We start from the raw sequence: 13,696 nt of genomic DNA, 5'->3' as shown, positions 1-13,696 counted from the left end.
TGACATCATTAAAATGATGGTAGCACGCCTGGTTTTGGAGAAACAGCCACCAACGTGACCCCGAACTCACGCAGGGCCTCAGCTTTTCTTGTATTTTGCGGTGTATTAAGCGGAAAAACAAGAGACTAATAGGAGACATCTGAAGACTATTTGAGAGAGGAGTTTGTGAGCTGCTAAGTCCCCAATACCAGCTATGAAATAGTTAAATGTTATGTTCAAACCACTGAGAAACCTTCAACAGAGGGAGAATAAATAAAAAAATGTTTTTTAAATCTCATCCATTAAAGCGACAGCATGTCGTAATACCTGCTCAGTAGTCTGCACCCAGTCTCTCAGGTTTCGACAGTTTGCTGTACGTTGTTAAACATTTCACTCGTCGTTGTTTACCGTTCCATTCAGTAAACAGGACAGTAACCAGCAGCAAGCTGTATTTTATTGTTGGACAGTGAGCAGTGATGGGATTCAACACACCATCACTCGGTGCAAAGTGAGGCGGTTTGCTTGTTAACTTCAGGAGACCTCTCTGCAGCACCATTAACACAAAGTCTATTTTGTCTTTCAATGATTTAAATAACAATAAACAAACAGTATACATTGTGTTTCATACATGCGGCTCTCTCTCCTCACAGCGAGTTGATCCCCACGTTGTTTGAAAGGTTTGGTTGCATTGAATTACGAGGGATAACTACTGTTAACTACTCCAGACAATATGACCGTTTCATGTTAACTTGTTTTGTTTCAATGACTTTTCTATGGGTACTGGGGTTTTCTTGCACAGGACATACATTCAACGTTAATTTATGGCTCTAAATTGCTTGTGGTAATATCACCATGTGGTTCATCAGGTTTGATACAAACCATACGTGTGATAAACTCCATCTTTATTCCTCCTACCTTGGACATTGAGGTCTGCATGTGCTCCGAGTCCGCCTTGGCCTGCTGCATCTCCTCCTTCAGCTCGGTCAGCTCCACCTCCAGCCTCTCCCTCTCCGTGTGCGCCGTCTTCAGCAGATTCTGCAGCTCGGTGCTGTCGCTGGCGCTCTGCATGGCCTTCAGCTCCCCCACCTTCTGCCTCTCGATGTCCACCTGCGCCTTTAGCCGGCTGTTCTCGAGCCTCAGAGACTCTGCCGCCGCCCGCTGCTCCTCCGCAGCCCGTGCGGCCTGACCTCCCGCCTCCAGCTCTCTGTCCAGCCGGGCCTGCAACCTGTCCATCGCCTCTCCGAGGCAGCGCACCTGACCCTGGGCCTCCTGGTGCTCCTCCTCCAGGGCCCGCAGGCTGCCGGTCAGCTGCTGCTGGATGTCCACCAGCTTCTCCCGCTCGAAGCGTGAACTTTCCACCAGCTCGGAGTACCTCTGCTCCAGCTCGGCCAGCCGGGGCCCCTGACCGCCCAGCTCCTCCTCCCTCTGGGCCTGGGCCTGGGCCTGCTCCTGCAGCCGCACAGCCAGCGTCTCGTGCTTCTGGGCCATCACCTCCAGACGTTCCCTCTGCTGCTGGAGCGACGTCTGCAGGAGGCGTTTTTCCTCAGCCAGCCGCTCGTTCTCGGCGGTCAGCTCTTGGACTACTTGCTGCTGGTCGGACAGCTCCTGAACTGTCGCCTGCAGCTCCTCGGCGGTGCTGTGGTGGCTCTCTTCCATCTTGCGAATCTTTTCCGTTAGACTCTGCACCGACACCTCCTGACCCCCCGAACTGCTTCCCGCCCCACTGGCACCGCTGCTCGTTGACTCGGAGCGCGATGGGATCTTCTCGAATTCCGAGGAGTCGGGTGACGCCGACCCCTTCGTGATGTCAGAGCTGGAGGAGAGAGAGGTTTTGAGCGGACTCGCAGAAGAGGGAAGACTGTCCTGCTGAGGACCGGGGGAGTCTGGAGAGAGGCCATTCACCAAAAGCTTTGTCGGCGAGCCCGTGTTTGTACTGGAGAGAGGAGAGGCCTCCAAGGAGAGCAGCTTTTCCTTCAGAGTCTGGTTCTCCTCCCTGAGGTCCGCCAGCTCCCTCTGAAACTTCCCGTTCTTCTCCCTCAACTCTGCGACCAGCACAAGAGCCTCGGCCACCTGCTCCTCCTCCTCACGATCCGCCGACTCCTGCCGCGAAACCGAGCCGGACGACGGCGAAGAGGACGCGGCCGAAGCTTTACCCTTGCACCGCTGCAGCTCCATCCTGAGGTTACTGATCTCCAGGTCTTTGGCCTTGGCCTCGGCCAGCAGCTCCTTCACCTGGCACTCCAGGAGGCTCTTCTCCTGGCCCTCGGCATCTGCGCGCGACTTGGTTGAGTTGCGTGTCTGTTTTGCCAGAGTGGACAGGCTGGACGTGCTGGCACTAGAAACCATTCTCTTCGTGGACGAGCTCCTCAGCTGGTCCCTGAGGGAGGTGCGGTCTCTTGTTATGGAGGCTGGGATTTCTCGAGGACCCGGGATACCAGACTTCTTGGCTGTTTGAGCAACTGCAACACAGACATAAACAAAAAGACGTATTAAAATCAGGTTGATGTAAATAAATCATGACTTCTAATGTGAACGTTTTCAAAAAGCATGTATTTGTTTCTTTATTCTACCTCTTCTGCTTTGCAGGTAATTGGTGCTTCTTTAATGTCTGGTAATCATGATCAGAATCAGAGATAAAACATTAATGCTAAATACAAATTACAACCTCAGCATAATAACACTTACTATAACTACAGAGGATGTTTTAAAAAATTTAAGTGCAGGTTAAAAAACATTTTTCTGTTACAGTTTTTTGCAAAGATGCTAAGAGTTATAAACTGTTCATGAAGAGAGACACGGATATAAACTGTTCAGTGACGAGAGACACTGAAGAGTCTGAAATCACATTAATTCTATCTTTAAAGGAAGAACAAACACTACAAAATGCAAGCAATTGTAAAACGAGAAACACAAATGCTGCCTTATTTTTAGGAGGGTTAGGCTTAGAAAATATAGAAAATGTGTGAGAAAATGAGAACAGCATCAAATAAATATTGAATTTTAGAGAAAAGATTAACTTTTTTAATAAATTACAATTTAAAGCTCGTTTTGGACACGACCTGCGATGTAAGCAGTCACACGACTTTGTTCATTAACATCTCATATTTCAAAGATGTTTTGTTTCACATAGAAGGCTTGACACTGGAAATTAGAGGCTAATCGACTCGGCACACAGCCGTGCTGGAATAATGAGTTTGTTAACATCGTGTAATGGCACTAATTGAATAGATAGTGTGCCACAATCATAGTTGTGTTAATCAGCACTACTGTCTGTCACTGTACTCTATTCACACACTGTGCTCTGTTTGGATAACGGCGCATCTGCCTGGCACTGTCTGTCTGCCTGTGGCCATTCATGGCAGCGGCAGGGCTTAACTGTGGCATTTCAAAAGGCCCGCTGGCGTGAGCCCTTTCCAGACCCCTCTAAAATTTGAAGAGTCATTTACTGATGCCCGGTGTGAGCCGGGCGCCTCGTGAAAACGTAGTATTGTGTGTCTTTTAGATTATCAGCAAACAGCGGCACAGACACAAGGGGGCTGCTTGTTTCAAAGGATGACAAAGGTCCCCCCCCCCCCCCCCCCCCGTGCACGTGGAGCACTCGGGCACAAAGAAGCTTAAGCAGTGCGCACACAAAGACACCGCTGTGTGTCTCACATGCATCATCATCAAACCCACAAAGCCATGCCTACACAGACGGCCTGTGTGAGGAGATAGACAGCGCAGCATCCCCAGCAACACGTCCAGGAACACACACACACACACACACACACATACACACACGCACACACACACACACACACACAAACACACAAACGCCCCCAAAAACCCCAAAACAAATGGCCTCGTTTGGGATGGAAATCCTGTGCCTCTGTGGGCTCTTTAAGTACTCTGCCACTGATAGGCACTTTCCACAGACTATCCCATTATTGAGTAAGCTGGTGACTGTGGCAGGAGCTGCCAACGCTGGCACGGCTTCCGGAGCGCGAAGCTATTTAACATTCCCACAAGTGAGAAGCTGAGGTTGAAGAGGTGAGACGCTTCAAGGAGAAAACGCAAACAGACATCAAGTGTGTCAACGGAAAGTCACATAAAATTAAAAACAAAACTTTTGAAGGCCGTAATTGTTTACACAAACAATCACGCCTCTTAAAGCTGCTCCCTAAACTGTCCGTTGGTCTGCGCGAGCTGAACCGATTGCCGTTATTTCAATTTGCATTCAAAGTTGCGCCGCTCATTCGCGATCAGGTGCTTTTTTTTTTTTCGCCTGACAGGCCAGCAGTTCATAAAGATCCAAAGAGTGCCATCAAAGAGCCACAGTCTGCAGTTCACGGTGGGACGGATCCATGACTGACGGAATGAGGACAGCACACGCTCCAAACATCATATAGTGTCACATGTTGACGGTAAAATGAGCAATGTGTGTTATATACGACTGAGTGGTATGCACTGAAGAGAGCGTCATCCAGAACACAGCCGAAGAAACACTATACGAGCATATTTTAAAGCCACTTGTGGCAATATCGAGAATAAATGGGTCCTTGTTAAGACAGCGTTTGATGTGATTAAGATCAGTCTGCTCTCCTGAGAGAGAGGGATGCCAGGATTGAGACTGTGGGATAGCTTTTCCTTTGCTGCTCCTTCTTTCCTTTCCTTTCCTCTCCTGCCCCTGCTGAATAAAACCCAGATGGAGCACATGAACTCACTCATCTTTAGATCGCCCACCTTTTTAACCATGACTTCACCGCAGCTGCATTCATGTGCACAGAGAAATGACACCGGTCCAGATGCCAAGAGGCAGCACATCCAAGAACCCAGGAAAGCCACTAAAATACGGTGGCAGGTTGTTAAAAAAAACCTCAGGAATGGACACTGAGGCCTCAAAACAGAACTTCCTTTGTGTTTAAAACTGTAGCGAATATGTAGGTGTCAATGCAGAGGAGGCACCACCACATATATTCATGTTTTCTTTATATATATATATATATATATATATATTATATATATATTTATTTATTTATTTTTATTTGGACCAGCCATTAGTCATACAAGTGCACAGAAATGCTCAATTTTAAATACAAAGTTTTGTAATTAAATATGTGGCCACATTTTCATCTACAAAAAGTTGCAGACAATGATAACTAAGGCACTGTCCCAGCATCACCCAGCCAATATTTTCCGTGACATTGTAAAGTGCGTCAGTTTTTATGTTGGAATACATTTTGGTTCAAATTTGCATTGTGTTTTTATTCAGATTCAACACACATAATACCAACTTTTAAGGATCAGTTCACCTTCAGTAAATTAGTTGCACTACCCGTTATTCAGATCATAAAACCACCAATTTACCAGCCTTGGGGTAACTGACACTATTAAAGTGAGAGGTCACAACCAGACATAAAAATATATGAGGATAGTGAGTTAAATAATGGAGCAACAGTGAGAGTGAAAGAAGCTGGTACTAAAGCAGTTAGTTGAAATAACTGTGAAAGACACTTAACCTTGAAGTGGTCCTTAGGAGCTCCTTTAAAACAAACTCAGAAGAGTGTAGCAGTGCTTTAAATTACACTGCCTCTTTAAATGTTCTACTCGTTAATCTAGATGCTCTGCCTTTGCTTAAATAGAACAACTCCAATCTAAGATGCTCTCAGAGATTGAAATGTCCTTTTTCTCCTACAGGCAGCAGAAAATAACTGAGTGATAGCGTTCAAGTTGAAAAGTGCTTTTAAATACATAGTTCATTTGATTGAATAGAAGTTAAATTGTAAATCTTGAGCAGATGTTTGCAATTCTCAGGTGTTTAGAATTTCTGTAAATGCTTTTCACAGAGTAACATCATATGTCAGTGTCATTATTTTAATCGGTTTTAAGACTTGGTTGCATATCAGATAATTGTTCAAGAGACTTTTCTATTACATTTCAAGATGACAGAATGCATTCATATTTTGGTAACTGTGTTTTTCTGCTGGTAATTGCTGTGAAGGCCTTGATAGACTAATCAAAAGTCAAAGAGGAAAACAGTGGAAAGACACATTTTGTTGTTAAAACTTTATTTAGGGGTTGAATAACCCCCCCCCATCTCTCCTTTTCACAGCTCAAGACTAGTTGGAGGTACAAGAAAGAAAGAAAATACCTACATGAGCACCAGTTTGCAGACTGAAGTGGTATATGCTGATTTGAGTGGAATGCTTCAAAGAAGTGGTTTTTGGATTGTTGTAGATTTTGCATGCGTGCGAAACCAGTGAGCGCTGGGATGTTGTGAAGTTACTTCAGTGTCCGGTCCCATTTACACAATGTTTTGATTGTACGTTTACAAACAAACGATGCTCGGAGGCACTGGGAACACAACCGTTTGAAAACAGCTCCCGACATGAGAGTTTTTGAAAACACTCGCGTCTCCTTGTAAACTGGTGAAATCACACATTTTTGAAAACGCAGCGACTCCAGCTGTAGTAAATTGTTCTTCAGCACATGCACGAGAAAGATGGAAAATAACAACAGTGGCGAGCTGGAAATGGAAAGATGGGAATTCTGGACTAATCTTGAATGGAAATACAGCCCCCCCCCCCCCCCCCCCCCCCCCCAGTGAAGAAATCACTTCAAGCAAACCTGCCAGAGGAGAAGCAACATGGAGGTCAGAGAGGAAGTGTCCAAGCTGCTGGATAAGAAACCAAACCTGGACGAAGGGCCAGACCAATCTGTTGAAAGCACACTGAACGTTTCTTGTGCTTTCCGATATGCGGACGTTTGACAGAAGGGTTTTGAGAAGACGAGTTCAAGAAATAAAATAAATGTTTGAAATCAAGAGAGAAGGGTGCGAGGCCTTATGGCCCGTGTGAGGAAATGCCGAGCCTTGCCAATGTTTAGAGATAATTCTTAACTCCTTTGCAAATTCCTTTCCCAGGTTGTCAGAGCCCAGTGAGTTAGAGTCTGAAGTTTGATTTTCATTGAAGGGGGGGAAGAGAAAGGAAAGATGTTAATCATGCATCCAATAATTGATCATGTTGTCAATGGAGTAGGGCACAGGCTTTACTTGAATAGAAAAAATCCTCACTAAAGGTGATGCAAGTGCAAACTGTGAACATATCAAAGCTAAAGTATCCGGCAGGAGGTTAGTTAATAGTGAGATTGTTCCTTATTCAGTAGCTCAGGCCCAGGAGTGTTTATAGCCACTGCTCAGAGGCAGTGAATCTGTGCAAAGGAGTGGAATGGAGAGTTAAAGGGTTCACTGAGGACTGCCCCTCCTCTGCCAGGGTATAACTCCACATGCAGTGTAAGGAGATGGATTCTTATTGGGAACACTGGCACAAATGCAGAGCAGCTTTAGAGACGTGGGGGGGGGGGGGGGGGGATGTTTCCCGATCAAATAAAAGTTCTACTACAAAGTCCATGAAATCTTTTATATTCCGTCATCTCGAACTAATTAGATGCCATTGATTACACAGAGTTCAAGAAGACTAATTATGGCAGAGGAACTTATGAAGTTATTGTCTTTTACGTTTGCTAATTAAATGAACTGGACGGCCGAGCTTCCAGTAATCTAAAGGCATTTAGCTATTTTCATGGGAAGTCAGCTCCTCTATCACATTAACGCACAGCGCAGGCGACTTTCTCTCTAATGAAGATAAGCTTTCAAATCACAACAGGAGCCGTGTGGCTGGACGCGGGCCAGCGGCAGCCAGGCGAACTGCAGCCCGTCTGCCAGCAGCCGAGAGGTGACGGGGTGCATCGTGAGCCGGGAGCACAGAGTCCTCAATTTCCAGAACAGGGGTAGGGAGGGGGGGGGGGGGGGGGGGTCACGGCTGAGGATGAATTAATGACGGCAGGTGGTGAAGTGTCACAGAGCTGGCACCCGAAATGACGCACTGGAATCGCCACCCCGTCGCTCAACGAAGGCTTGCGGATGGGAATCTCTCGGGTGCCACTCCCCCGCCCGAGTTCCAGGAAATGTGATGTGCAGTTTTTACGGTCAGGTGGAAGTGGCGGAGAGAGACAGAAAGCGCTGTCTGGCCTTCCTGTTGTCCGACTGGTGGGACATGAAATAGGTCAGCGGGCGCCCGTCGGTCAGATACTGGGACTCGCACACATTCCTTTCCTCTTACAGGAGCGAAAGATAGAAAGAGCCCTCGCTGCGTGGCTGCCACAGTGACTAAGCAGACATGAATCTGGACATTAAAACAGCCCAGCGCACTGCTTAAACACATTAAAGCATCACTACCAGGGGACAAAACTTCTCTTTCATCGCACGAAACAATGAACTCCTAACTCCCTAATAAAGATGCCATGAAGCCGGAGAGTGTGTCACGACACAAACTGTAAAACGCTGAAGGTCTGAGTGCTGCGAGTTAAAAGGAGAAAAATACTAAACTAAACAAATATTGCGAATAATAGAAACCAGTTGTGCTCGTGTCAAAGGAGGCCGAGTGGATTTATCCCGAGGAAAGCGGCGTCGTTGTTTGCCGTCAGTTGTGTAAATCAAATGTATTGTGGTATCGCGCTTCAGAGATTTACTGAAGCCCGGCGACAATCTAACACCTGTCATGAGAACAGAACAACATCAAAGAAAAGATCGTCTGTTTGCACGCGAGATAAAAGCAGAATCTCCAACTGTCACAACAAATCAAAGCTGATACCCTCTTATTGATTCTTTTGATTGAGCTATCAACAAAACAGACATCATTTCATGAAGTGATTTCCGGGATGATTGTTTACTCGCTGAAATGACTTTTAATTAAAAAAAAAAAAACCTGAGCTGAGAAATGCATGTTTCAGCCTGAAAAGTACTTCGTGCTTCCTCTGCAGCACAGAAGTATAATACGAACTGAGAGTATTTTGCTTTCTTTAATCACTCTGATTCATGTGGGTTTTTTTTTTTTTTAAACTTGCCAGCATATTAAGGTTTTCAACAAAGCATCCTCATGCTGATCCTCTTGGGTTCACACTACTTTATGCCTACAGAGGGACCCAGTTGCAGAGGTCATCAACAGAGAACGTCCCTTTATGCTCTCAGTGGAAAACAGTTCCACACGAGACTTACTGGAAGAATAATAATACACCATTTTAAGTGATTGCAGGTTTAAGAGATCAGCGTGTGTGAAGGGCAACAGGTTGTGATCACTAAACTTAGCCTTCAACTATCTGATGACGTCCATCTAAGCTTCTTTGTGCCGTGAGAAAAAAAAAAAATGCTTGATGCTTTAAGCGCGCCGGGATTGTCCAAGATACAGATTAAAAAAAAAAACATATTTTGTGGAAAGATTAAGCAGCAAATAGTAGAGGGATTTGTATTTTATTAAAAAAGAAAATGGGGCAACAATAGATAAGAGGCTCACAAGCTCCAGCAATACTGCGTCCATCTTATTTGTTCTCTACTTGCTTAAGAATAAGAGGATTCACATTTTGCATATTCAACCATTTTCTTTCAAAACTATCAGTTAAACCCTCGAAAGCTAAATAAACTCATTTATTGCACATATCGGCTTTCATAACTGTGCAGGTGAAACAAACGTGGCCAAAAATGACATCTTATGGACATGCAGCACAACTATTCTAAAAATCCTAGAAAGCCAAACAATGTTGAGTTTTACAATCAAATTTAGTTTGAGCTGCTAAGTCAAATTACCTTAACTTTCACGTGACAATGCAAGAAAACAGTCCAGACTTTCATAACGATGACGTGAATGTCATGTAGTTGTGGCATTTAACCAACAAAACGCAGTGCGTCGACTCATGTGACACTAATGTTTAACCTGCAGACGAAGTGACTTTCTTCATGTATTTTGAAAAGTCTGATAATAGTCACAAAGAAAATGGAAAGTGGAAAAACGCTCTGCAACGCTTTCACATACTAACAAAAAAAAACCTTGTTGCATCAGGCACGTGTGGGAGACTGTTGTTAACCTCGGTCAAAAATTCAGTTTTGAATTTTGTGTTTTGCACCCCAGTAATCCAGCCTAATTCATTAAATCTTAAAAAGGCAGTTTGTTTGTTTTTTTTTCTTGAGAGAACTCACCATTACTTTTGTATTCTAATATCATGAGCTGTGGCTTACTGCCTCCATGTAGATGTAAACACTGCGCAAATAAGCTCTACTGTGCCCGTTTCCTGTACTCTGCACTGCAGTGCAACATGCAGCACAACATGCAGCAGGGGTCCGCCGTCTCTGACCTCTGTTGTATTTCTGTTCCGGTCTCCCCAGAAAGGCCAGGATTACCATTCCCAGACTGAGGATGAACCACACACACACGCAGCAGCTGACAGGTTTACACACCACATCAGAACGAGCTTGATTTGTTGTGTGTTGAGCACACAATCGCGGGATTAGCGGCTTGCATATCAGACCCGGCGTTGTTTTACATGCATTGTTGGCCCTCCCGTATAAATTAGGGATTTTTAAGAGCCGAGGCTTGACGACTCCGAGGTACCAGCTATGACATCCTGGCTACAGTTAACACAAACAGGACATTTAAAACGGCACACACCTTCGCTCTGCAAACACAGAGCACTGTGGATTGGACGGTGTATTTACTGTACCGACTTGAAAGTGCCGTGGAAAGTATGACTGGTGTAACTTCCTCATAGAGTCCCAGCTATCACCAGTTGGACACGCGTGCTTCCTCAGGTTGAATCCCTGCTCTGCGTCAGTGGGCTCCGATATTCCACATTCCCTGGCTCCTTTCTCACTGTGGTGCAAGAACCGAGTGCAGCACCAACCTGGTGCAATCAGTCACTGCCAACAGTCATTATAGCACAGATATGAATTCATCAATATTGTCAGCAGGGTCCTAATGAGCAAAGTTTCAATGCTGTGGAAGAACTGAACCCCCCCCCCCGGATCAAACGCTTTGGTCGATTTGTCTGTGTTCTGCTGACTAAAAACAATGTCAACAAGCAGAAATATCAGCAATTTTTGGGAGGGAAAGAGGGAGGGCATGTGTCCCCTGTTGAGAAGGGCTTTGACCTTTTGGCAAGTTTATATGTGAAACCTGACGATCGCCTCACCGCAGGAGAAACAGAATCCACAAAAAACACAATCCCACTCAAGCACAGCACGATAATCCAGCATCCTGTGTCGGCCGGCCGTGACTCACACGCAAAACATCACACAGAAATTTGGCTGGAAAGAGAAGAGAAAATCCTTAAGTGGATGAAAACTTCACGTTAACGTCCGTCAGTAAGTGAGAAAAAATATGCTGCTTTTTTCAGCAAAAATATACCTACACAGAGAGAACTCATAACAAATCCGATGCTGCTGTGCTCCTGATAACCAAAGAACCGACAGAAAGAATAATGTTATTCTAATGACAACATGCGAGCTGTTACCATACCCCTGATTTTTGGCAGCGCCCTCAACCATTACAGCTCCGGTCAAACATCCAAATCAAGCTTCTGCGGAGAAACCGCAAGTGTTTGAAAGTTCCCATTTTTGACCATGTGAAAGTCACGACGGTCTATTTTACCTCACTGCACAAACATGTTCCAGCTTCCTTTTGATGTAGAGCTCCAGTGGGTACGAAGACCGAAGCCCTGAAAATAGACCCAATGTTATTGGACTTTTATATTGCCGACAATTCATCAGCGGCCGACAACATGTCGACTGCGCACGCTGGTCTTGGCTGCTCTCCTGGCAGACAGGAAGGCTCGGCGTAGTAGCCGTCAGCGTGGTTTGGTTCTGATAACGACCCTTCTTATCACTGCAGCAGACAGTTCACTCCTTGGCCTTCTACTTCAGAGATAACGGCATCAATCAATCTCGGCGAGTTCTTGCTGCTCCCACGTTCCTGCTTTCATGCATTCAGCACCAGAAATGCCATTTCGAAGACCCAGTTCTGACAAACCATCACTGAGATGCAGTGGAAGCAGAAAAAACAGACCAGAAACCTACACTGCTATGGACCATATTGATGTTTACCAGCAGCATTTCAAGCTTACTACTCACAAGTTCATCAATCTTTAGATGTATGGGTTGGTGTCATGAGTGGGCATGATGAAAAATCTACTAATTTGATGGTCAATGCTCATTTAATACAGCAGCGCGTCCAAGAAAGCCGAGTGGATTTGTTATCCATCCATTAGAAAAATAGGTCAATCAATACACATTATAGCTGTACATTTCATTTCATAATGGAAGATCACATGGAAGGTTGGACCGAAAACCGCATAGCTCCGCAACAAGCAGCTTCTAAGTACTATTCATAGCCATAAGGACATGATTGATAATACGGCAAACACTCTACCCAGAAAAATGTGGCTTTCGTCACACATGATTCAATACAGAAATTTAAATTTTGAGTCAAACTCTACTTGCTTCCTTGTATTGCCTATTAACCTGAGAATAGATCAAGTGTACTTATATCAAGCTACCTTGGTGCTAATCATCAATGCAGTGCTAACTTTGTGTGTGTGTGCGTGCGTGTGCGTGTGTGTCTGCAAGCACAGAGGAAAAAAAACTGTGAGCTAATCTTGTCAAGCATGCAGCAGCTTGCTACCAATCTGAGCGTTCAGACCTCTATCTTTGATTAACACACACCACTGCTATGAAATGATGCAGCTTAACACCCACCACTGATAAAACAATGTGTGTGTGCCCTGTACGTGTGTGTGTGTGTGTGTGTGTCCACTGCCCAAACAAACAGCCTCACTCTGATCCACTCCATGTCTGTTTTGTAGTCGACAGAACCTTGAAAATCTGCGAGACATAAATTAAGTCAATGTGGTGAAAATGAGAGGAGACGGATGTCGGTTTTTGTTCCGAGAAAAATTTCAGAGATAAGCGGAGGAGCTTGAATCGTCGCTTGATGACCGTGAAGTTGGAGCCGAGTGCCTTTCAGAAGGACTTTGAAATGGAAATGCTGAGGAGGCGCCGAGAGCTCGGGGCAGTGAAAGGATGTGAGACCGATGATACCATCTTCTGTGGCAGGTTCCCTCATGCTTGCTGTCAGGCAAATCTCACTCAACGCCTCACCCCCTCCCCTCTGCCCGACTCCTGATATTTACACAGAAGTGCAAACACATGTGTACCTGTGGACTTGTAACGGCTAGAATCTGACACGTAAGAATGAACATCTAGAATCAGGGACTAAAATAGTGCAGAAACACTTATATAAATATTGGAGGCGGCGCAGAGCTCAAAACTAATTTCCAACCTGCTTGAACAGCTTCTAGGACTCCGGGCTGTATCTCGTCAGCACTTTGTCTGTGTGCAACTCTGCCAGTACTTATTAATCATGACTTGTCTGTCAGAGATGACATGGGGTGACAGGAGATTAGCTCACGTCTTTTGCGTTTCGCGGGCGTGTGTCGTCTCGACATGAGCAAAAGACAAGCGATGCTATTAGAGAAGATCCAGACCTGACTCTGCTTCCTCCTGTCTCCCTGCCTGGTTCCCCATGTTGGTCTGCTCCGCGACTCCCACTATCCACGCCGGGGCAGACTAATCCAAGGATCCGTGGCTGCGGGGGGTTCGTGAGAGGAGTGTACAGTGGCACGGCCGTCGTCCCACCTCAACGCCGACAATCACCACAGGTCAGTCATGTCGAGAGGAAGCCATGAGAGGTATTTAAAAAAAAATCTAAATAAATAAAAATCTTCTTGGTCTTCTCTGCTCCTGCTCTCCTTTTTCCCCTCTTCTCCACTCCTTCCCGGGACTGTGGGAGTACGTGCATGTGTCGGAGGCAGGCGGCGTATCCCGGCAGTGAGTGACTGCGAGTGTGTTCGGATG

At 45.6% G+C, this 13,696-nt stretch overlaps 1 protein-coding gene across 3 annotated transcripts in view; it reads right to left on the bottom strand.

Annotated features, from left to right (window-relative positions):
* The window catches only part of specc1 (sperm antigen with calponin homology and coiled-coil domains 1), a 75,608-nt gene that overhangs the window by 35,157 nt on the left and 26,755 nt on the right, over nucleotides 1–13,696 (bottom strand). For 2 of the 3 annotated variants that reach the window (XM_080509368.1, XM_080509369.1), the window contains exon 4: nucleotides 895–2,438. In XM_080509368.1, the coding sequence (XP_080365494.1) occupies nucleotides 895–2,438 (1,544 nt within the window). Of the gene's footprint in view, nucleotides 1–894; nucleotides 2,439–13,326; nucleotides 13,660–13,696 lie in introns of those variants that run through there. The other variant, XM_080509370.1, reaches the window with a different exon arrangement.

Source organism: Blennius ocellaris (assembly GCF_963422515.1).
Source record: "Blennius ocellaris genome assembly, chromosome: 14".
In the NCBI taxonomy this organism is placed as follows: Eukaryota; Metazoa; Chordata; class Actinopteri; order Blenniiformes; family Blenniidae; genus Blennius; species Blennius ocellaris.
This window is presented reverse-complemented; position numbering and strand designations above follow the sequence as displayed.